Below are 24,365 nucleotides of genomic sequence, written 5' to 3'. Positions count from 1 at the left end.
TTAGCTAATTATCATTCTTAATTAATTATCTAATTACAAAGTAGGCAACTGATTCTAAAAAAGTGGTGAGATTGCTAAGCTACGGTTTCTGTTTGGTACCATCAACTGTAATTTCAAATACAAAAGGAAAGATTCCCAAATATCTACAAATCCTTGTATGAAGAATTCTCTTCATTCCTTTATGAAGGAGAAATGGACACAAAAAAGTATCCATTCTCTTTTATTTGCAGTTTCTGCTTCAATATTCTCATTCCTTTATCCTGAGTCTTGAGATTCACTGATTCTTCATTTACCACATGTAAAACATGAGGCTGGAAAAAAAAATGAGGTTCCTGAGTAGCTCACCTCTATTAAGATATACTTTTAAATTATGATAAAATACTTTAGCAGGTAGTTTCAGCAAGATTTACTGCAGCTCTTTCAACTGATTACTACCGTGTGTTTTCTTTTTTTTTTTTTTTCCTTTTTTTTGGAGGTGAAGTCTCACTCTGTCACCAGGCTGGACTGCAGTGGCACAATCTCGGCTCACTGCAACCTCTGCCTCCCAGGTTCAAGCAATTCTCCTACCTCAGTCTCCTGAGTAGCTGGGATTACAGGCACTTGCCAACACTTCCAGCTAATTTTTCTAATTTTAGTAGAGACGGGATTTCACCATGTTGGACAGGATGGTCTCAATCTCTTGACTTTGTGATCCGCCTGCCTCGGCCTCCCAAAGTGCTGGGATTACAGGCCTGAGTCACCATGCCCAGCCCGATTACTACTGTTTTAATCAGCAACATGTTAGTTGCCAGAAATATTTACTCAAAACTTACCACACCCGGCGTGGTGGCTCACACCTGTAATCCCAGCATTTGGGAGGCCGAGGCAGGCGGATCACAAGGTCAGGAGATCGAGACCATCCTGGCCAACACGGTGAAACCCCATCTCTACTAAAAAATATACACAAAAAATTAGCCAGGCATGGGGGCGGGTGCCTATAGTCCCAGCTACTCCGGAGGCTAAGGCAGGAGAATGGTGTGAACCTGGAAGGCGGAGCTTGCAGTGAGCGAGATTGCGCCACTGCACTCCAGCCTGAGCAACGGAGCGAGACTCTGTCTCAAAAAAAAAAAAAAAAACTTACCACAGGATGAGGGGACATACTGAATTTTGTGTGTGTGTGTGTGTGTGTGTGTGTGTGCACACGCGCATGTCTGTGTGTGCATATGTTGTACATGGAACTCAAGGAAAAGTGGTCAAGTATGAAAGAGGTCAGTAAATGAAGACTATCAGAGACACCAGACACTTGCTCAAGTTTATTGTTCTTTCTCCTTATTATGTCTCTACTCTTGCATCTATTTTATTCATTCTACACCATTCTGTGTCTTCCCATATCTTATAGGTGCACTCTTTTACTTTATAACTTCAGTTTGCTCATGGCCCTTCACTTTACCCACCCTTTTCCATATCACTGTCTCTCAGTATCAGATCTTGCCAATGCTAACTTTGCCTCTGTTTCTTCTGAGTTAAATTTCTAAGGCAAAAAAATTAAAAATAGAACTACCTTGTGATCCAGAAATCCAACATCTGCATATATACCCAAAAGAGATGAATAAAGGATCTTAAGATACGTGAACACCCACTGTTCACAGCACTACTATTCACACTAGGCAAGAGGTGGGAACAACCCAAGTGACCGCTGAGAGATAATAGATAAGCAAAATGAAGTACACACATTTTGTACCTGCTGAATATTTTTTGGTCTTTAAAAAAAAAGGAGGCTGCTGAGGTGGCTCACGCCTGTAATCCCAGCACTCTGAGAGGCCGAGGTGGGTGGATCACCTGAGGTCAGGAGTTCGAGACGAGCCTGCCCCAAATGGTGAAACCCTGTCTACACTAAAAATACAAAAGTTAGCCAGGCATGGTGGTATGTGCCTGTAGTCCCAGCTACTCAGGAGGCTGAGGCATGAGAATCACTTGAACTTAGGAGGCAGAGGCTGTAGTGAGTCGAGATCATGTCACTGCACTCCAGCCTGGGTGACAGAGCTAGACTCTGTCTCAAAAAATAAAAAATAAATTAAATTTAAAAATAAATAAAGGAAATCCTGTCACATGATACAACATGAAGCTTGAGTACATTATGCTAAGTGAAGTAAGCTAGTCAAAAAAGGACAAATATTGTATGATTTCACTTATATGAGGTATCTAAAGCAGTCAAATTCATAGAAACAAAAACTAGAATAGTGCTCACTAGGGCCTGGAGAAGGGGGAAACTGGGAGTTGTTACTTAATGACAATGATTTTTGGTTTTGAAAGACAAAAAAGTTCTGGAAATGTGTATTCACAACCACGTGAATACCATATATGTAACACTACCGAACTAACTGTGCATAAAAAATGGTTTAGGTGGTAAATTTTATGGTATGGTTTTGCAATTTAAAAAGTTTTTAAAATGTCTGAGACAGGGAATCTGATTTGCCCAGATAATCTTTTTGAAGCAAACTACACAAGCATGGGTCAACAGCAAGCCTATGAACTGCTGGTAATGTCAGAGGCGTGTGAAACCAGAGCAACTCCATCTTGAAGAAGAGCTGGGTATAATGAAGCTGAGACTTACTGGGCTGCATTCCCAGACGGTTAAGGCATGCTAAGTCACCAGATGAGATACAAGGTCAGCATAAGATACAGGTCATAAAGACCCTGCTAATAAAACAGGCTGCAGTAAAGAAGCTGGCCTAAACCCACCAAAACCAAGATGGTCACAAGAGTGACCTCTGGTCGTCCTCACTGCTACACTCCCATCATCACCATGACAGTTTACAAATGCCAGGGCAAAGTCAGGAAGTTACCCTATATGGTCTAAAAAGGGGAGGCATGAATAATCCACCCCTTGTTCAGCATACCATCAAGAAATAACCATAAAGATGGGCAACCAGCAGCCCTCGGGGCTGCTCTATGTAGTAGCCATTCTTTCATTCCTCTACTTTTTTAATAAACTTGCTTTCACTTTATGGATGTGCCCTGAATTCCTTCTTGCACAAGATACAAGAACTCCTTCTTGGGGTCTGGATTGGGACCCCTTTTCTTGTAACATCTTTCTGGCGACCACTGGAGAGACTATAGTGCAGAAACCCCCGACCCAAAAGTTAACAAGTTTGGGTAAGTGGCGGGGCCCTGTAACAGTATGGTTATTTAACAACACTTTAATGAAATACCTACTGTTTCAGACACTATGCTAGGTTCTCAGCCAGGTGCCCACCCTGCTCTGATCAGCCGGCTATATTCCCAGTATGTTTTCCTTATAAGAGGGGTTGATAATCTACATTTCTAAAACCATGTCATTTTCATTTTCATAAGTAAAACGCATATTTCTATTGAATTATATTCTGTCATATGGTTAAATAAAGGGAATTTAGATTTTGTAGGTTTTTTGTCTTCTTTGCCCTAAGCTATTACCATTGCCATTTTGCCTAAAAGAAACAGTGTAGGTCTTCTATAACTGCTGTAAAAGATCACTTGAAAAAAGTGACCTTTACAGGACAATGTTCTTGAAAGAAAATTCATCAACTTCTAAGTTTACTTTAAGTATGCATTAGCAGCACAAAACCTTCCAAATCAACACATTATGAAATAAAACAAGAATCCTCCTCAGAATCATCTTATTTGGCACAAATATTATAATTAGAAAAGATGGAATTCCTGCTATTAAATCATTTCATTGGTTCCCAATCGATAAATTTAGAAACAATTACTCCAAAGAGTGCTTAAACAAGTTTCAAGAACTACCTTAGTTCAGAATTGCATTAAGTAAATTACATTAAGCAAACTGCCTATTAAAACATGAAATACAGGAAATGTTTCAGTCCCTATCTGCCTAGATACTCCTGACTTCTTTCCGCTTCTGTGACAACATATTCTCTTAATTTTCTTCTCATCTTTCTGGGAGTTCCTCTCAGCTTTCGTCACTGGATAATCTTTTCCTATTCAATTATTGAATATTGGCATCTTCATGGTCCCAGCCCTAGAACTTTTATTTTATATCTAAACTTCGATTTACACACTGATGATTCCCAAATCTATATCTCTAACCCAGACTTCTTTCCTTAGGTTCAGATCCATATACCATACCCTACTATCCATGCACTACCTACTGAAAATCCCTCCATTTGAAGAGATACCAGAAATCAGTGACCAAAATTAATCTTATTATCGAAGCCCCTTTCTCTCTGCCCCTCCCCCTCAGAATGTTCCCTCTCTGTATGCCATTTCTAGTAAATGCCAACTTTCAACCAGTTGCCTAAGCTAAGAATTCTAGATGCCCCTTTCTACTTACTCGAATTCTACCCAATATTCTGAATACATCCCAGGTAGCAATCAGTCACAAGTCCTTTTAATTTATTTCAAATATATCCCTTCCTCTGGAACCCAACTGCTGTAGCCTTAATTAAATCCTCATAATTTTTACCTGGCTAATATTATACCTACCTGGTCTTTAGGTGCTCCAGCTCCAGCATTCCCATGATTAAGCTGTGTCAAAGTTTCCTCATTTAATGTCTGACATTATGTACAATACGACTATACATTTTCACTGAAACAATTATATACTATATTTATTTCCCTACAAGAATGTAAACTTATGTATGGGAGCCATGTTACATCACAATAAATGTGTTGAATGAATAAATACTTCTTCAGTCTTTCTTATCACTCCCTCAGACCTATCCAGCTTCCAGGCAGACTGAATTACTTGCACTTCTGTCACTATACCATGCTACTGTGCTTCCATACCTTTATGTACATCATGACCCTGCTAGAATGCCTCCACTTGATTTTGCACCTGAATAGGCTTTGTATTTATCCGAAACAGTCAGTTGAACCATCAACCTCTTCAGCTTTTTAAAACATTGGGCTCTTAAAACCACAAAACAATATTGTGTTTTTAAACACAATATTCCATTGTGTTCCCATAGCCACCTCCAGGTACTTACTATACTATATGGCAACTGAGAATTTTTTGAGTATCTCTTCCATGAGACTATGAAGTGCTCAAAGGCAGAAACTGTGACTTTATTGTATCCCCAGTATCTAACATATTACCTGGCACTTGGCAGGCCCCACAGCATTATTCACAGAATAAAGCATGAATCTGTTTTGTATGAAATGCCAGACTACATCTCTTAAATAATCTATAGTATAAGTTTGTGGTCAAACAAAAACAAGATACAATAAAGTTTCTTAAAAATATAGATGATACTTCTTCTTAAAAATACAGATGATACTTTTCTGTATAACATATTTTAGTTCCAAAAGGAAATATACCCCAAATGCATAGTTACCTTAGCTCCACTTTAGAAATAAGTCATGCATACAACAAATAAACATTTTCAAAAATTCTATACATTGTTTCCAGAGAAAGTTAGAAGATAACATTTTTTGGCCTAAAAATTATGTGTATCACACCAAAACATTCTACAATGACTTCAAAGATGAACTAACGTTAGTTATGAAACTAATTTTTTTAAAAAAAATCTTTTAAACTATCTAAATTCAACAAAAACTATTTTTCCAAAGACTTGATAAATTACACTTTCTGTCTTATCAAACCAATTGATATTTATAGATACTGCCTAAGTCATTCCGCTTTATATTAAATTGTTTAAAATAGGCCCCTCAAAGTAAATATAAGTAGATTTTGGGATCAACGAATAGAGCCAGAGCTTTTGTTGCATCTTCTTACTCTATCACATACATTAGTGGAACTCAAATTATAATAGGAAATATTATTTTATCAGAAGAACTGACATATGAACCACTTCTGTCAAAGTACCATATATGGACTCACATGGTTGTGCTACTGAAATAAGGACACAAGTAGAGAGCGAAAGGCCACATGAAACCATGGGAAAACATTACAGCTCTCTTTAACACTGAAGACTTATTTCAAGCCTCTTTTAAAAAAAAATCACTTGGTAACAGCTTTATTATCTGAAGACAAAAACAGGGCTTAAAATTCACTTAAGTACTCGATCTTGTGCTCTATCAATATTTTATCCTTTCATGGCCACAAATTTTAGAAGCAATAAACCAAAGGACAACTTTCACATATGCTGAAAGTATCTACTTAACCTTAACAAGTTGTTTCTCATATAACAATATAGAAATAATTTGAGAACTGTCACAGTAAGTCTAAAAAAACACTTTAGTTTCATATTTAAGTACAAAATATTCTACAATAATTTTTAAAAACAACAATAACTAGTTAGCAAATTGAAAAGGACTTTAAGTATCCTTGAATTTCAGCTAGAGATATTTTCTAAAATGCTATAATGGTCACATTAAAAATATAATGTTCTTTGGTCTGTTGCTCTAAATGATTAAAAAAAAAATTATCTCACACGTTATTTTCCCTTCTGAGAGCAAAAGAAAAGAACAACATTATATCAAAACATAATGCTAAAACGCAAAAGATTTAAGAATTTAAAAACTACCATCTTGATCTGAAAATTTCTCTTGAATAACATGAATTCATACACAAAAGTAACCCAACTGAGATGAGGCATTCTGCAAAGAAAGACAATGTAGACTCAGAAATGCTAAATTATCACTTCTATACAGAAACAGTCTCTTGTGTAGAAGCAATAAATTGCAAACATCTTATAAAATGTTCTTAAATTGTTGGTTTTCAATTTATGTGGAATGGGATATTTTGAATACAAGAAAGTACAATGAGAAGCATAAATAATTTCAATTTTGTCATTAAACATATTCTGTTTGGCCAAATTCAGTTTTAGTATCTTGTGACTACTTAGCAGAAAGTTCAATTTAAGTCCTCTGGTATAGTGGTTAAAATACACATTCTAGGGTATTAAAGGAAGGGTCTGATGCCTTTGTAGAGAGTTATCAATAGAAGTAACAAAGATCTAGATACAATACATGCTTCATAACTAAAATGAAGGAAATAGGATAGAAAAGAATTTATTGCTAAATAAGGTAGCTATCAGCTTTTCTCATCTTAGACTATTTTTTCAGTTACTACTTCAAATCAACAATTACAAAGAAATAAGCATTTCAAGTAAACAAATTCATAATTTCTAGTAAAAAAAAAAAAAAAGGAAAATCTATTAAAACATTTCAATACACACCACACTACACCCTCCAGTGGGCAAGCATCCATGGAAAAATATAAAAAGATTTAGGTGGATTTTCCACTCAGTTAAATCAGTACTATAACTAATTAAATGATGACTCTAAAAACCTCATAAAAAATTCACACTATTTTAATTACTTGTTTTAGTATCTGAGTTAGAAGCAGCAAAGATTTTTTATATATATTTAGATATTGTGGTAGAATAACAGAAAAAATAAAACCATGATCTGCTTCATCTTTCCTTAAAAAGCAAAGTGCCATCAGGCTCTTATTTAACTTAGAAAGAAAAAAAGGTAAACAGTATAAATCTCATACAAAGATGTATAATTAAAAGATAAAAGTATTCATATCATGAGCTGCAAAAGCTAGGCACTAATAATTTAAAGAAACATCCAAAAATTATGGTTCCTTAGTGAGAACTATTGCAGAAAAGTAGTATGTTCAATAAGTTTTCCAGGAAAACAACTCACATTATCACCTGGTAATATTTTGTATTACTGGTCTCATGAGGCTATGTGGTCACTAAACAGAAATATAAACACTTAGAAAAAATTAAGAGACTACCTATAAGAGCTCTTTTTCTATATGGCTAATGTTTCAGCACTTAGATGACATAATAGAAGCAAAGACTAGATTAAAAGTATTTTACAAGGTCCAAATATCACTTAAAGTTTCTCCTGTTAACTTCTCAAAATCCTTATTTAATGTTAGTAAAATTTACAATAGAATACAAAACATCTTTAATACAAATACCTAGAAATTTCACATGAATATGTACACTTCCCAAAAATGCATCAAAGAGTTCTTGCATATATATTCTCTAGGAAAAACTAGTACAACTAAGATTACTTGAGGTCTTGAACTTACTACAAATAGGCTATGAAACTAGAGAATAAAGGACAACAGTGACATCTAGTGGATGTTTCAAATATATACCATGTATATCAAATCAAAACATTTTATTGCTAGTGTTTCACTTATCACAACTGCCTGAGGAGCTATATGATAAATCTTTAGTTATAAATCAAAAGAAGCCAACTCTACTTACAAAAGGTTTATCAATATGAGTGATCCAATCATTTGATAATGTGAAATTTTTAATAAAGTACAATTTAATATGTCAAGTCATCAGAGAACCAAACACTAATTAAATGTATCAGATATGTGACTAAAAGAAGGGCTGTCAGTTGGTCCAAAAATAAGAGGCCAGGTGCGGTGGCTCAAACCTGTAGTCTCAGCACTTTGGAAGGCTGAGGTGAGTGGATCACTTGAAGTCAGGAGTTCGAGACCAGCCCAGCCAAGATGGCAAAACCCCGTCTCTACTAAAAATACAAAGGAGGCTGAGGTAGGAGAATCACTTGAACCCGGGAGGCAGAGGCTGCAGTGAGCTGAGATCAGGCCATTGCACTCCAGCCTGGGTGACAGAGTAAGACTCTGTCAAAAAAAGGAAAAAAAAATTGATTATGATTTTTAAAAAATTTTAAATATTCTGAATTTAAAAAGCACTGGGTGAACAGAAGAACTTAAGAAAACTACAAGCTGATTTATTTGTTAATCTATTCAAGCACAGGAAGTACAGATCAACCAGCATGGCCTGTCAGACAAAAGAAGACAAAAGAAGAAATGCTTTTAAATTAAAAGAAAACTATCTAATTTACAACAATTTTTCAAATTTTCAAAAGCTGAAATTAGTTTTCAAGAAAGGTTTCTTAAAAGTAAGGGCTGGGCATGTGGCTCATGCCTGTAATCCTAGCACTTTGGGAGGCCGAGAGAGGCAAATCACTTGAGGCCAGAGTTCTAGACCAGCCTGGCCAACACAGCGAAACTCCGTCTCTACTAAAAATAGAAAAAATTAGCTGGGCATGGTGGCACATTCCTGTAATCCCAGCTACTCAAGAGGCTGAGGCATGGGGATTGTTTGAACCTGGGAGGCAGAGGTTGCAGTGAGCCGAGATCACACCACTGCACTCCAGCCTGGACAACAGAGTGAGACTCTGTCTCAAAAAAAAAAAAAAAAAAAAAAAGTAAGTTAAGATAATTGTCCATAACAAGACCAAAAAGTTAGCTCAAAGTAACAACTTGAGTTCAGATGTCAGCAAGATGGCACTCCCATGTTCACTGGAGCTTTCTTCACAATAGCTAGGATACAGAATCAACCTAAGCATTCATCAATGAATGAATGAATGGGTAAATAAACTGTGGGGTATATATACCCAATGGAATATTGTACAGCCCTAAAGAGAAGGAAATCCTGTCATTTGCAGCAGCATGGATGAAACTGGATAACACTACTGTTAAATGAAACAAGCCAGGAACAGAAAGATAGATACCACATGACCTTATTTATATATGGAATATTAAAAAGTTGAACTCAGAAGCAGGAGAATGATAGTTTCTAGGGGCTATAATGGAAAGAGGGATTGGGAAGATGTTGGTCAAAGGGTACAAAATTTCAGTTAGATAGGAAGAATAAAATCAAGAGATCCAGTATATAACATAGTGACTACACTAATAAACAAAGTGTTATATTCTTGAAGATTGCTGAGAGTAGATTTTGAGAGTTCTCACCACAAAAAAGTGGTATGTGAAAGTAATGCATATGTTAACTAGCTTTATTTAGCCATTCTACAAAGTATACATATTTCAAACCATCATACTGTACATGATACATACAATTTTTATTTAATAATTTTTTTAAAAAAACAATGAATATCTCAAAGGACAAAACAACAACAAAAATATCTTGGACAATATCCTCACCTGTTCTTATCTGTCAATACATATGCAGTACATGTCATTTGTATTAAGTATTTTATTACTAACTCCGATAAGAAATATAAATTTAGAGACACAGTCTTAATATAAACATTAAGTCAAATAAGAACCAAGACCACAAATTAACTTAACTGGAGACCTTTCAAAGATCACAAGTGCTTCCCAAATCTCTCAGAACCACCAGATTTTAATGATTATTTAGGCTTAATGATTTTCTGACCCAAAAATGTCAACAGCCAGAGCTTGACAATTACGTAGTTCAAAGTTATTGAAAATACTTCTGAAATACTTCAGGACTAAAGTACTGTCCTAATAACTTCACGTAGGATAAATATATTGTGGTATACTCAAACAGTGAAATACAACTCAGAAGTAAAAAAGAATGAAGCAGTGACACTTGCAACTACATGGACGAATCTCAAAAACCCTAGGCTGAGTGAAAGAAGCCTTACATAAAAGTTATATCCTGTATGACTCTGTTCATATGACATTGTAAAACAGGCAACATGGATCTATGATAAAAAAATCAATCAATCTATAAAATCAGTATAATAGTTCTTTCTGAGGGTAAGATAGAGATGAAGACTGACTGGGAACAGATATGAGGGAATTATCTGGAATGGTGGAAATGTTCTATATTTTAACAGGAGTTGGGATTACATAAATGTATGTGTTTGTCAAAACTCACCAAACAATATACTTAAGATTATGCAAAATTGTGCATAAATTTTATCTTAAAAAAATAAAATTAAGCAAATGTTGATAAATCTACCAATATATCACACTGGTAATTGAGGTGAAATGGGCAAATACACACAAATTATTTTTAAACGCACAAAAAAATTAGATGGACATATTGTAATAAAGCAAATATAGCAAAATATTAACAACTGAAGAAATTAGGAGATGAGTATATTGGGGTTCACTGCACAATTCTTTGAGATTTTCCGTAGGTCTGATAATTTCAATAATAAAATATCATGGAAAAAATAAAGAGAACAATCAGAATTCAGAAGAAAATAAATTTTACACTCAAACATGTTTTCTCCAATATTTTCCTTTTATATATTAACATTTTAACATATCTAATGTAATGTCAACTGTGACTATCTTCTAATAAGTAAAAGTTAAAGGATGACATATTTTTAAAAATTTGAAAGACATACCCGAATTTCTTGAAGGTTGTGAAAATTATTTCCTACTCTGACTGAGATCTTGCTTGGAGTATAGCTTTCATCAGATTTGTAGTCTGCATAAATACATAATGTCTTCACTGTTGTTTTTCTTCTAAAAGCAATAAAGTAAAAATAACATGCACTTCATCATATGAAAAGATTTCCAATGCATCTTATCTTCTGACTTCAAAAATCATAGTTTGCTAAAAGGAGTATTTGAATCAACATTTTCATATCCTTTAATTTCAACAATAAAAATGAAAAATGTAAAAATATAGGTCCAGATAATATGTTAAATATAGGTCCAGATAATATGTTTATTATACAGACATCTCCTATGTAGAACATGGTCAAGAGCCAGATGCAAGCAAAGAAGGATCAGTTAAGCCAAATTAGGTACTTTATCATGCAAACAAGCATTAAGGATTTCCATCCACTTCATTTGTATTTTAGACAAAGAAATTATTCTCATAAGTTTGGTTTCCTTTGTTAGGTATGTACTTCATTTCCTATATTAATACTTGAAAATAACTAGCTAAGTGAGGAACTGAGTCCAGCAAAGAGAAAACTACTTTTTAAAAAAATAGAACAACCTAGTTTTAATGCAAGAAACATAATTTTGCTGTTGATTTTTTTCTTTCTTTCTTTTGCTATTGATTTTAAAACATACATATCCTAGGGAAAGAAAAAATATATAATAGAAAATGAACCTCAGAAAAAATGCAAGTGGCCAAAAAAAACATGAAAATGTGTTCAACATCTAATAATCAAAGAAAGAGAAATTAAAACACACAGAGATATAAGTTTTATCATCATATTGGAAAATATTTAAATGACTGATTAACACTCAAATTTGATTAGAAAAGGGTGCTTTCATTGCCAGTTAGTAGAAACACAACCTTTGACCCACTAATTCAAACTTCTGAGAATGCATTAAAATACAGTAACACAAACACTCAAAAACTGATGTCTAATGAAGGCTGGCCTTGGAGAAAAAATGGATGCAGAAAAATCTTGTCCTGTGATTAAATCACTAACAAATTAAAAACAGCCTAAATATCCATGGCAATAAGGTTTTGGTTAAATAAATTACATTATATCCACTCAATGAACTGCTATACAACTATTTAAAAAAATCATGTACATATATAGTTACACTAGAAAAAAGATTATAAAACGACATATGCAAAAGAATCACATTTGGGGAAAAACAACAATTTTTTAAAGGCATGTAAATCTATATTTGTGTATAGAAAAAGACCTCAGTGGAATTACCCAAAAATAGTAAAATTGACTGCTTTCGTGGGATGGGACCATAGGAGATCTTTATTTTCTTCTTTATGATTTTTATATTTTCTGAACAATTTTTCAAAATGAGCATGTGCTATTTGGCCACCAGGAAAAAAAAATATATATATATCTAGGTGATCTTAAAAACCTACCCAAAAACCCATTAAGAAATCTATTTACATGTGCTTTAAAAGTTAAGTTCTAGTATAAACTGGCACTAACTTAGTAACAATGAGCTCCTTGAACAGAAGTAGTCTGTGTCAAAAGTCAGCCTATAAAAACAGCAGGGGCTCTGTAGCTCTTAGTGAGGAGACCAAACTTCTGCAGCCTAAGCTATTCTTTAGAAAGCAATACGGAAAGTTAAAGACTTTTCCTCAGATCAAGAGGTAAAACACTAAATACCCAGGAACTGCTGACAGGATAAATACCATTACTAGGTTTTTAAAAGAGGCCAAAGGTATCAAACTGACATCTTTCTCTCTGCTGAGCCCGGAAGGAGACAGGAGAGGAAGCAAAGAAAGAAAGGAAATTTTTGAAGACCTTTTTCCTTGATGAGCCATAAGCAGAAGTAAATGATCTCTCTTCTTATGAAGAGATCAAAGATCACGAAGATGGCTCTTAAGAACTTTTTTTTTAAGGAAGAAAAGAAAGGCAGATCTAAAGGATCAAGTTTTTTGCTCAGAATAATTACATTTCTAAATTGTGAAATTCAGGTACACTTATTCACTGCCTTCAAGATGATCAGGGCAAGGTTAGAAAAGCAAAGAATACTAAAAATACTAGTGATAAGAAAAACAGTAACAGCAAAGAGCAAGTGAATATTTTGTGTCTGACCCAGAAGTAATGCTCTATACATATTGTCTCATTTATTTCTCAATGTTGTCAAATAGGAACTATTATTATCTCTGTTTTTCTGATTAAAAAAAAAAAAAAAAACCCATAACACTCAGGTTAGTAACTGGCTTAAGGTCAAAAAGCTAGTAGGAGGGCACAGTTGAAATTAAAAAATGTATCTGTCTACCTCACATGATTTTAACCAAAACTTCCTTTTAATTAATTGTGCTTGGTTCATTCAATAGTCATTGATACAAGTTTACAGTAATAGGTAGGTGTCTGTAGTTCTTTAAATTTTATCTAAGCCATGAGTTATTATCGTAAGGTTCACATACCCACAGAAATCGTATGTATGATTTGCTATATAAATAGTTTCACTAAATTTGCATAGGAAACTGTGACCTCACCAAAAGTTTAAAACAATTAAAAGGTAGAGTAAAAAATTTTAAAACCATTGATCAATTTTATCTCATGATGAATTTTAAAAATAGTATTTCATGGAAAAGCATGCTATTTTTCAAATAGCAATGTATGTGATACCATTAAACGTACAGACTATTACACATAGTGGCAGTAGCTCAAACTGCTCAAAACCATCAGTATAATAATAATCACTCCATAGTGAATGTTCACTATATGCCAGGCATCATGCTATATTTGTAGCATAAGATATTACAAGAGCGGGGAAGGAAGAGGGCAATACTTCCCTATTTCTGATGACATAAGTAACACTCCTGGACGCTCTCTATCCCCTCATTCACTACACCCTTTCTCCTGAGAAAGAGCTTCTAGCAGGAACCAAACATTTGCTTTGTTCTTTCAGGCCACCAATTTAACAAAGGCACATGCTACCTAGTCCAGTGGTATAACTGGATAGGTAAGACTGTTTAATTCTAGGGTTCAATAATAGGAAACACACTTGACTGAAGATATAATGCAGTTATATTTCTCAAACATCAGTTCTGTCCATTTTATAAAGTTGGTATTTTGGCCTCTTCCTGCTACCTCAGATACGAGCACCTACTGAATAATTTCTCATCGGGTTTGGAACCCATGAAATTCCGATGGAAGACATTAGCGACAGATATTCCTAGATGCCTAACCTAAAATCCCTTTATCCCCTCTTTCTTCATAGTATCTAGCTAAAAGATCCAACTTCCCTTAAAGTTAGGTATAGCCATATGACTAAGTTATGGCCAATAAGATTTAAACAAAATGATGGTGTGTACTAAAGAAGGTTTCTTTAAAAGAAAAACATGCCCCTTTTACCTTTTGCATCTACTCCTTCCTGCTGCCTGGGATATGGACATGATAGGTGGAATTCCAGTAGGCATCTTGAACCATAAGACAACCTTGAGGATAAAATCTACAAGCTAAGAATGAAGGAATGTAAAAAGAGAAGGGAACTGGGTCCACAAACACACTGTGAGGCTGCCATACCACTTCTGGACTGCCAGGCTCCTCTTACACAAAGAGGTAGAAGAAATAAATTTCCACCTTGTAGAAAACACCATTATCAAAAGCTCTGTTACTAGAAGTTCTGATTTCTAATTAATACAGCATTACTGTGTCTGTAATGAAGAAACTGAGGTTCACATCAGGTTAAGCAAGCGGTCCTTGTTTACACATCTAGTAAAACACAGAGCCAGAACTTAATCCAGGTCTATGTGACAACATTATATAAGAGTAACTAATAAACCCTAAGGTACAAAACTTAAAGCTAAATGTATTTGATAGATGATAGCTTTACATTTAAAGTTAAATGTAAAAAAACAAAATAGTTACAAAACATGTTTTTAAAATCATTCTTCTTAACATGCTAGATACATACCAGGAGGTTGAGACAAAATAAACAGAGTCCACATAGTTGTTTAAATCAGAAGCAAATATTTATAAATAACTATATTCTTCCATATATGTTCCTGGTATAAAAGTTACAAATGCAGGCCAGGCGCGGTGGCGCACGCCTGTAATCCCACCACTTTGGGAGGCAGAGGCAGGTAGATCATGAGGCCAAGAGATTGAGACCATCCTGGCCAACATGGTGAAATCCTGTCTCCACTAAAAATACAAAACTTAGCTGGGCACGGTGGTGTGTGCCTGTAGTACCAGCTACTGGGGAGGCTGAGGCAGGAGAATCGCTTGAACCCAGCAGGTGGAGGTTGCAGTGAGTCAAGATTGCGCTACTGCACTCCAGCCTGGTGACAAAGCAAGACTCCACCTCAAAAAAAGAAGTGAAAAATGTCCTCTGTATCAATGTTAACAGGATGCTAAAATGAAAGTTTTCACTGAAGACTACAAAACAAAGACCATGTTTTGAAAGGATATATGAGACCAAATGCACAATTTTCAGCAGATACGGTCTTAAGAAAAAGTAAAATAAAATAAAACAAGAAAGTCTGAGATGTCTGCTCATGAAGGTTAACTGCTACATGATTTGCCTTCCCACCACAGACAATTAGAATACTGGAGAACATATCTGAAGCATCCACAGATGCTGAGCAACAGGCAACACAGGCCTCTAGGTCTTGAGAGAAAGGAAACACAAGAGGTGAGACCTACAAACAAGTAGGTTTTTGGCTGCAGGCAATTTCGGGACTGCAATGTGAAGAGGGAGAAGCCAAAGAGAATCTGGCAGTCTACTGAATTGATGACGAAGGAGCTACACAAAGGAAAACTCCAGAAATATACATGGGGTCCCCTTCATTTTATGCCTGAACACAATATGAACATGCATACTGCAAAATTTCACAAGGATAGGCAAAGAACAAGCACTGGGGAAAGAACAATTACTGGAAAGCAGTAAGCTAAACAATTTCCAGTGGGCACAGAGGACTGTGAATCATTAAAGCTCCCAATAACCAAAGTGGAAAGTCCTCTTTAAATACCTAAGACATTCGTTTGCAATCCCATACGAGTCAAGTCTTAGTAATGAGGCTAATCTTGCCCAAGAGAAATGATCTTAAAGAGTAGTCTAGGGACCTGCGGAGGACCTCAAGACTCTTTCAGAGGATCAGCAAGGTCAGAACTATTTTCTTAATATTATTAAGAGGCAATTTGCCTTTTTCAGAATCATTCTCTTATCAATATGTAGTAGAGTTTTCCAGAGGCTATCTGACATGGGATGTTGTAACAGATTTAATGAACAAGCAGAAATGAGACTCCAGCTGTTTTTTTGTGAACCAAAAACGTTCACGAAAAAATGTAAACAATGACACTCTTCTATTTTTTGTTGCTGTTGTTTATTTGGGAAGAGACAGTTATTTTTCATAAAATTGTTATTTATGTTGTTAACACATAATAGGTTAATTATTGTTTATTTTTAGTGAATAACTAAACAATTTAAAGTTTCTAATCTATAATTTCTAAAATAGTAAATAATGAGATATATATATAAAGATTTCTGGAGCACTCAGTAAGAGTTTAAAGCAGTACTGAGACTAAAAAGTTTGAGAACTGCTGCTCTAAAGCAGGGCTTGGTAAGCTACAGCTTGCAGGCCAAATGTGGACCACCACCTATTTTTATAAACAAAATTTTATTGAAACCAAGTGATATTCCGTCATATACACATTGTCTATGGGAGCTAACACTACAATGGCAAAGCTGAGCAACTGCAGCAGGACATATAAAGAAGTCTTACAGCTTAACAACAAAAAGACAACCCAATGTAAAAAGAGGGAAGCGACTTAAGTAGTCATTTCTCTAAAGAAGATACACAAATAACCAGGAAGCACATGAAAAAATGCTTGATATCACAAATCATGAGGGAAATGAAAATCAAAACTATAATGAGATAGACTCATTAGGATGACTATCATCAAATGTTGGCATGGATGTGGAGAAACTGGAACTTTTGTGCATTACCAGCAGGAAGGTAAAATGGTACAGCTGCTGTGAAAAACAGTATAGAGGTGCCTCAAAAACTTAAACACAGAATTACCATATGATCCAGCAATTCCACTTCCAGATATATATCTAAAAGAAGTGAAATCTGGTACTTGAACAGATATTTGCACACCAATGTTCATAACAGTATTATTTACAACAGCCAAAAGGTAGAAACAACCCAATGTCTTCTGACAAATGAATGGATAAACAAAATGTGGCACAGTCATACAATGGAATATTATTCATTCTTAAAAAGGAATAAAATTCTGACACATGCTGCAACATGAATGAACCTTGAAAACATTAGGCTAAGTGAGATAAGTTAGACACCAAAGGACAAATATTGTATAATTCCATTTATATCAGGTCCCTAGAACAGTGAAATACATAGAGGCAAAAAATAAAACACTGATTATCATGGGCTGGAGAGAAGAGGAAATTGGATGGTTATGATTTAATGGGTTCCACACAGGATGATGAAAAGTTCTGAAGATGGAGGTGGTATTGGTTGCACAACACTAAAATGTACTTAAGGACACTGAACTGTACATTTAAAAATGGCTGGCCAGGCACAGTGGCTCACGCCTATAATCCCAACACTTTGGGAGGCTGAAGAGGGTAGAGCACCTGAGGTCAGGATTTCGAGACCAGCTGACCAACATGGAGAAACTCCGTCTGTACTAAAAATACAAAATTAGCTGGACGTGGTGGCGCATGCCTATAATCCCAGCTACTTGGGAGGCTAAGGCAGGAGAATCGCTTGAACCCAGGAGGCGGAGGTTGCCAAGATCATGCCATTGCACTCCAGACTGGGCAACAAGAGCAAAACTCTGTCTCAAAAAATAAAATAAAAAGGCTATAACGGTAAATTTATATTAAATATTTTACTACAAATAAAAAAATCTTTATTATTACTTACCATCTCAACAGAATAAATATTAAATAAATAATTAAATATTGAATTTGATTATTTACCATCCCAACAGAATAAAGAAAAACCATATGATCCGTATGAATAGATACAGAAAAGGCATTTGAGAAAATCCAAAAATGTCTCAGGAAACTGGGAAAAGGGAACTTCATAACCTGATAACCTGAAAGGTTACCTTAGTTTCTTTCTAGAAAGGATGAATAATCCTCATCAGGAAGCTGGAGGTACTACTATGTGAAAAAGAAGATGATTAATATACCCTCAATAAGAGAACTGCAGATGAATCATCCATAGCATTAAGTGAATGTGGTGGCTGATTCTCTGAACCCGCAAAAGCATCCATAAGATAATAGCTTTAAATATATAGCCAGGTACAGAGAACACCAATGCTATATCACCAAGACAGAACTGGCAATTACAGACTTTCCTTCTTTTCTGACCTCTTCTTCGTTCCCATACTAGCAGATCTAACAAATTCAGAAATGTGAAAGGACCAAAAAAAAACAAAAAAAAAACTAGGCAGGGTAAGTGAAGCAAACTACACCCAACTTGCAACAGGCCCAAGTTTAGGGAGAGGAATAAACCTTAAAAGAAACTTTAAAGCAAGATTGAGGCTTTCAGTATTCACTAGAACTGAACACGTCTATTTCTAAAATATATTTTGCCATTTGAAATAAACAGAAAACTGGGTATGTTACCAAAAAATGTGCTATATGCTCCCCACCAAGTCCTCATCCAGAGCAGAGAAAGAGCTTGTTCTAATTTAAAAAGACAATGAGATATAAAATAATGTTACTTTATATATGTTACAATATATGTTCACCTTAACAGATCAGTAATACATATAAATTATTTCTAAAACCTACATGCTCAACTACCTGAGAAACTGCTACATAAATCAAGAGTTGCTTATTTTCTATGTGAAGAAAAAAACATCTAAGGAACCAAATAGTTTGTTTAACAAAATATAAACTCCAAATTGAACCTCTTTCAAACTTGTTTGTAATACAATTTTTTTCAATAAAGTTCATGAAAACATGGATGAAGATCAAATGGAAGAAAGCTGAATACTGAATTTATATAATAAAGGTAAAAAAGTTAGTTCTCAAGCGCTAAAAAAATCTACCCAATCCTAAATCACAATCCTAAATTATACCAGATGGTTCAGTCACAATCTTTGACAATAAATATTTAACATTTCCTTTTGGTGTTCATAATTCAATATGTAGGTGACTAGGAAAGTCCAATGAATATCTAGTTGAGTCTAATGATTTATAATGTATTCACAAGTATTAATATACTGTGATTAAGCCTAGCATCTATTATGTATTTTTTTTTTTTTTTTTTTTTAGGAGACAGGGTCTCGCTCTGTCACCCAGGCTGGAGTACAGTGGTATGACAAAAGCTCACTGCAGCTTCAAACTCCTGGCTCAAGCGATCCATGACAGCTTCCTGAGTAGCTGAAACTACAGGTATGTACCACCACACCCGGGTAATTTTTTAAATTTTTTGTAGAAACAGAATCTTGCTTTATCTCCTAGGCTAGTTTTGAACTTCTGGCTTTAAACAATCCTCCTACCTCAGCCTCCCAAAGTGTTGGGATTACAGGCGTGAGCCACTGCACCCAACCTATTATTTTTTAAATGACATCAGCACTTTAATTTTTTCATTTGTTCTACTTTTAAAAATAAGGGGAAAATGCAATAAAGTATTCTATAATTGCACAAATGCTTTTTTACAAAGATACCTAAGCTGCTGAAACTCTAGTGCTACCAGGCAATAGGTCCTGTTGTTCACCTGTTACCTGATACTTTTTAAAAACCTAAAATTAATCCAAAGAGATGATCAAGCAAAAGTATAAATTTCACAAAATTATAAAGTTTAAAATTTATCAACAGTGTAATTTGGGGAGGGGGGTAAATAAACTAATTTGTATGATTTGGCTTAAGCAATTTACACCCATACATACATTGGTATTTAAGTATATATAGGATTTTATTAAATTTATAAAGTACTTTCTGTTCAAAGTGCTTTAAATGATAATGGAGTTTATTGCTATCAATGTTTTCATTCAACCCAGGTTTTAGGAAATACAGGTTTTTAAAAAATTTATAATTTATCTTTCATTAGTAAACTATCAAAATTTCTCTTGAAAATGAAGCAAACCAGCATAACTTTTCAATATTTTTCTCAGCATTCTTCTATCCTTTTCTATTTCAATAAATTTCTTTGTGACACAGAAATCATTTTAATGTAATTTAAAAATGTATAATTGTTATTACCATGACAAAAATATCAAGATTACATTTAATAAAATTTGTAGGAATTTTGATGAAGGCAGATCAAACAAAAGCACAAATTTTGCTTTGTTCTTACTCAGCTTAATATTTCAGTATTTATCAGCAAACAGTATTTTAAATCAGCAAACAAGTACATTAATCCATATAATCCATATTAAACTAAATTACTCCCCAATTTTCCTTAAAAAATTATTAACAAATTTTGAAATTCTTCCCAAGAGAATTAGCTCTTTACAAATAGAAAATAATTCACTTTATCTTTCATAAAAGCAAAAAGCTTCTCTATTTTCCATTTAAGCACAAAATTACACACTCAAAGAACATTTCATTTTCTTATTATATTTTTTCCTTCCCCCTTAAGACTTTTTTCTCCTAACTGCCAAGAAAAATTACCTCTCTTTTTGAGGAGGGCAGAGGCCTTTTTCCCTTCATTTATTTATGTAATAGGTAACAGTTTTTAATATATTCTATTCACATTTTTATGAAGATTATTTCTTTGCAATTTCTGCACGGCTGACAGAACAGGAGATTCCTCCAAAGAAAAATCAAGAACTATGAAAATGTTCCAAATTAGATTTTCCATGTATAGGCCCTGTGATACTTAATTGCTAGTGTGTCTATTCTTGAATTTGGAAATACTTCAAACTTTAAATTATGTTCATATTCTAACATTTAAAGCTATTTCACAAAAAAAGTATGCTAAACACATTCAGTAAGTGAAGCATAATGTATTTTAATTAGACCTAATCAGAACCATTAGGACTAAACATGAGCTTAGAGGATCACGTATCTAACCATCACTTATTCCAATAAATACCCAGGTTCAAAACTTTTCTGACAGGTAACAACTATTACTATCAAGCAAATTATCTTTGATCAGTTCCAATTTTTAAAAGTTTTCTTTATACTAAGCCATAACTGGTCTTCGTGCAGCTCTTACCTTTTGGATGAAGTTTTTTCTTATGAGGTGACACATACAAAAAAATCTAATTCCTCCACAAAATATAAATCCTTCAAACTATGGAAAGAAAGCTACCATGTCCCCTAAAGTTTTCGGCAGACCATATGTTCCAAATTTTTTTTTTATTATGGTTTGGCTTCAATCCCCTATTCTGTCTACTCTCTTCTGAGCACATCCTAGACCTTCTTTATCAGTGTTAGCAGGGGAAGCTGACACGGAATACAATACACCAGGAGGTCTTCATACATTCTATGGTTACTTTATTGCATCCCAAAATCATACTAGCTTTTTTAGCAATCACATCACGCTGTTAACTGAAACTAAACTCATTGTCAACTAAAACTACTTAAATATCTTTCACACTTCTGGCTTTGTCCTCCTTTCCCATCTTGAGTTTACACTCTTCAAAAGGAAGGAGGAGAAGTGGATTAAATATAGAACTATAACTTTATAATACATTTATTATTTACTATAAAGAGACTAGTACTTAACTGTCATTTTAATTTTAGCAACCATCTTAAGAAATAAAACTTTTATTTAAAAAGAACCTCAGGGCTGATCAGAGCCAAGGTGGCCAACTAGACGCGGCCAGGAAGAGTTTCATTCACCAAGAGACCAGACCATCAAGAAGACAGGCATACTCTGAGCAGACTGTCAGAAGGAAGGCACTGAGAGTGGACACAGGGAGGACCAAGCAGACCCTGGGCTGAAAGGGCAGTAAGCTAGGAACCCTGAATGGGGTTGCTGAGCACCAGGACTCATTTCTGGCCCTGAGCAGCTCCTGGGGAAGGAATTAATTAAATAGGCATGGAGTAGTCCACTCTCACCACGTATCCCCAGAATTCTAGCTGCAGGAGGCCGCATAACCCTCACGGGCATCTGAACTAGCAGGGAGTGCTGCTTGGGAGAGTTAGCAGGCACAGGACCCCAGCCTGTGTGGAGCCCAGAGGGTTGGGCATGGGAATGGCTGCAGTGGAGCACAGCCAGGGATGCCTGTCCCCTAAGGATTGCCATGTACCTCTAGGTGGCTTTGGCCTTTGTTGACTGTTGGACCTGGACAAGATAGGGCTATCTTACCCATGGAATGGGGCCAGTCTGATCTGAGCAACACCTTGTCTGCCAGTCTCTCCCAGGGTCCCTGCTTGGCCATGTCTGATTGCAGCACAGCCTCAGAAGACCTACTGGGGTGCTTCCCGGCGGCCACTGACACAGTTTTTTCACCAACAGACCCCACCTAACCATCAGAAAGCTTTTGCAGATGGGCTGCTGCCAGCATACATCTGCCCACAGACTTCCCCTGACTGCTTTGACTGCACCCCTCATTGGAGTGTTGTTGCCAGCAGACTGGGAACACCGTGGCCCCTCCAGTGCAGCAGTTGCTTAAATTGAAGGGCCAGAGAACAAGGTTTTGGGTCTGGTCAAAGGCCCTCTGGATTACAGCATTCAACCCACAAGTGCTGAGCTGAGCCTTGGTATCCTGAAATCATCCAGAAATGAAGCCAGTCAACTAAACCCAACTTGCACCACAGTCAAATCCTCCATGACATCAAAGAAGATAAAAGCAAAGAAGCTCATCTAACAGACCACAACTTCAAAGATTAAAAGAACATTTTCCCATACAGATGAGAAAAAAACAGAGCAAGAATTGTGGCAAGTCTAAAAGACAGAGTGTCTTCTCACCTCTAAATGAGCACACTAGTAGCCCAGCAATGGTTCCCAGATTGAAATGACAGAAATGACAGACATTTGGAATTCAGAATTCAGAATCTAGATGGCAATGAAGAACATCAAGATGCAGATGGAAGTTGAAACCCAATCCAAGGAATCTAAGGAATCCAGTAAAATGAATCAAGAGCTGAAACACGAAATAGCTATTTTAAGAAAGAATCAAACTAATCTGATAGAGCTGAAAAACTCACTACAAAGATTTCATAATACATTCATAAGTGTTAACAGCAGAATGGACCAAGCTGAGGAAAGAACCTTAGAGCACAAAGATGGGTTCTTCCAATCAATTCAGGTAGACAACAATTAAAAAGAATTTTTTTAAAAATGAGCAAAACCTCGGAGAAATAGGAGATTATGTAAAGAGACCAAACCTACAACTCAATAGGGTCCCCGAAAGAGAGGGAGAAACAACAAGCAAATTGGAAAATATATTTGAGGTTATTGTCCATGAAAATTTCCCCAACCTCACTAAAGAGGTTAACATTCAAATTCAGGAAATTCAGAGAACCCCAGAGTACAGAAAAAGTTGGTATTAATCCTACTGAAATGATTGCAAAAAACTGAGAAGGAAGGACTCCTCCCTAACTCATTCTAAGGCCAGCATCACTCTGATACCAAAACCTGGCAAAGACCCAGTAAAAGAAGAAACCTCAGGCCAATATTGTCGATGAACATCGACACAAAAATCCTCAATAACATACTAACAAACTCAATCCAGCAGTGCATCAAAAAAATGCTAATCCACCACAATCAAGGAGGCTTTATTCCTGGGATGTAAGACAGGCTCCACATATGCAAATCAACAAATGTCGTTCATCACATAAACAGAACGAAAAACAAAAACCACATCATCATCTCAAGAGATGCAGAAAAGGCTTTCAATAAAATTCAACATCGCTTCATGTTAAAAATCCTCAATAAACTAGGCATTGAAGGATCATAATTCAAAATAATAAGCGCCATCTATGACAAACCCACAGCCAACATCATACTGAGCAAAAACCGGAAGAAGCATTCCCCTTAAGAACCAGAACAAGACAAGGATGCCCACTCTTACCACTTCTATTCAACATAGTTCTAGAGGTCCTAGCCACAGCAATCAGGCAAGAGAAAAATTAAAAGGCATTCAAATAGGAAGAGAGGAAGTCAAACCATCTCTGTTTGCAGACAATGTAATTCTCTACCTAGAAAACCCCATAGTCTCTGCCCAAAGACTCCTAGATCTGATGAACAACTTCAGCAAAGTTTCAGGATACAAAATCAATATACAAAAATCAATAGCATTTCTATACACCAGTAACATCCAAGCTAAGTGCCAAATCAAGAACACAATTCCACTCAAAACAGCCACAAACAAGA

General features: G+C 35.5%; 1 protein-coding gene across 6 annotated transcripts in view; it reads right to left on the bottom strand.

Annotated features, from left to right (window-relative positions):
• Positions 1–24,365, bottom strand: part of LOC105463406 (anaphase promoting complex subunit 10) — a 287,195-nt gene that overhangs the window by 242,881 nt on the left and 19,949 nt on the right. For 4 of the 6 annotated variants that reach the window (XR_011620930.1, XM_011710465.3, XM_071092978.1 and 1 more), the window contains exon 4: positions 11,065–11,185. Coding sequence is in view for 5 of the 6 variants with exons in the window: in XM_011710465.3 (XP_011708767.1) it covers positions 11,065–11,185 (121 nt within the window). In the remaining variant the exon portion in view is untranslated. The other 2 variants (XM_071092977.1, XM_071092979.1) reach the window with 2 other exon arrangements.

This window comes from Macaca nemestrina, chromosome 3, assembly GCF_043159975.1.
Source record: "Macaca nemestrina isolate mMacNem1 chromosome 3, mMacNem.hap1, whole genome shotgun sequence".
In the NCBI taxonomy this organism is placed as follows: Eukaryota; Metazoa; Chordata; class Mammalia; order Primates; family Cercopithecidae; genus Macaca; species Macaca nemestrina.
The sequence above is the reverse complement of the archived record's forward strand: the minus strand, read 5'-3'. Positions and strand labels throughout refer to the sequence as shown.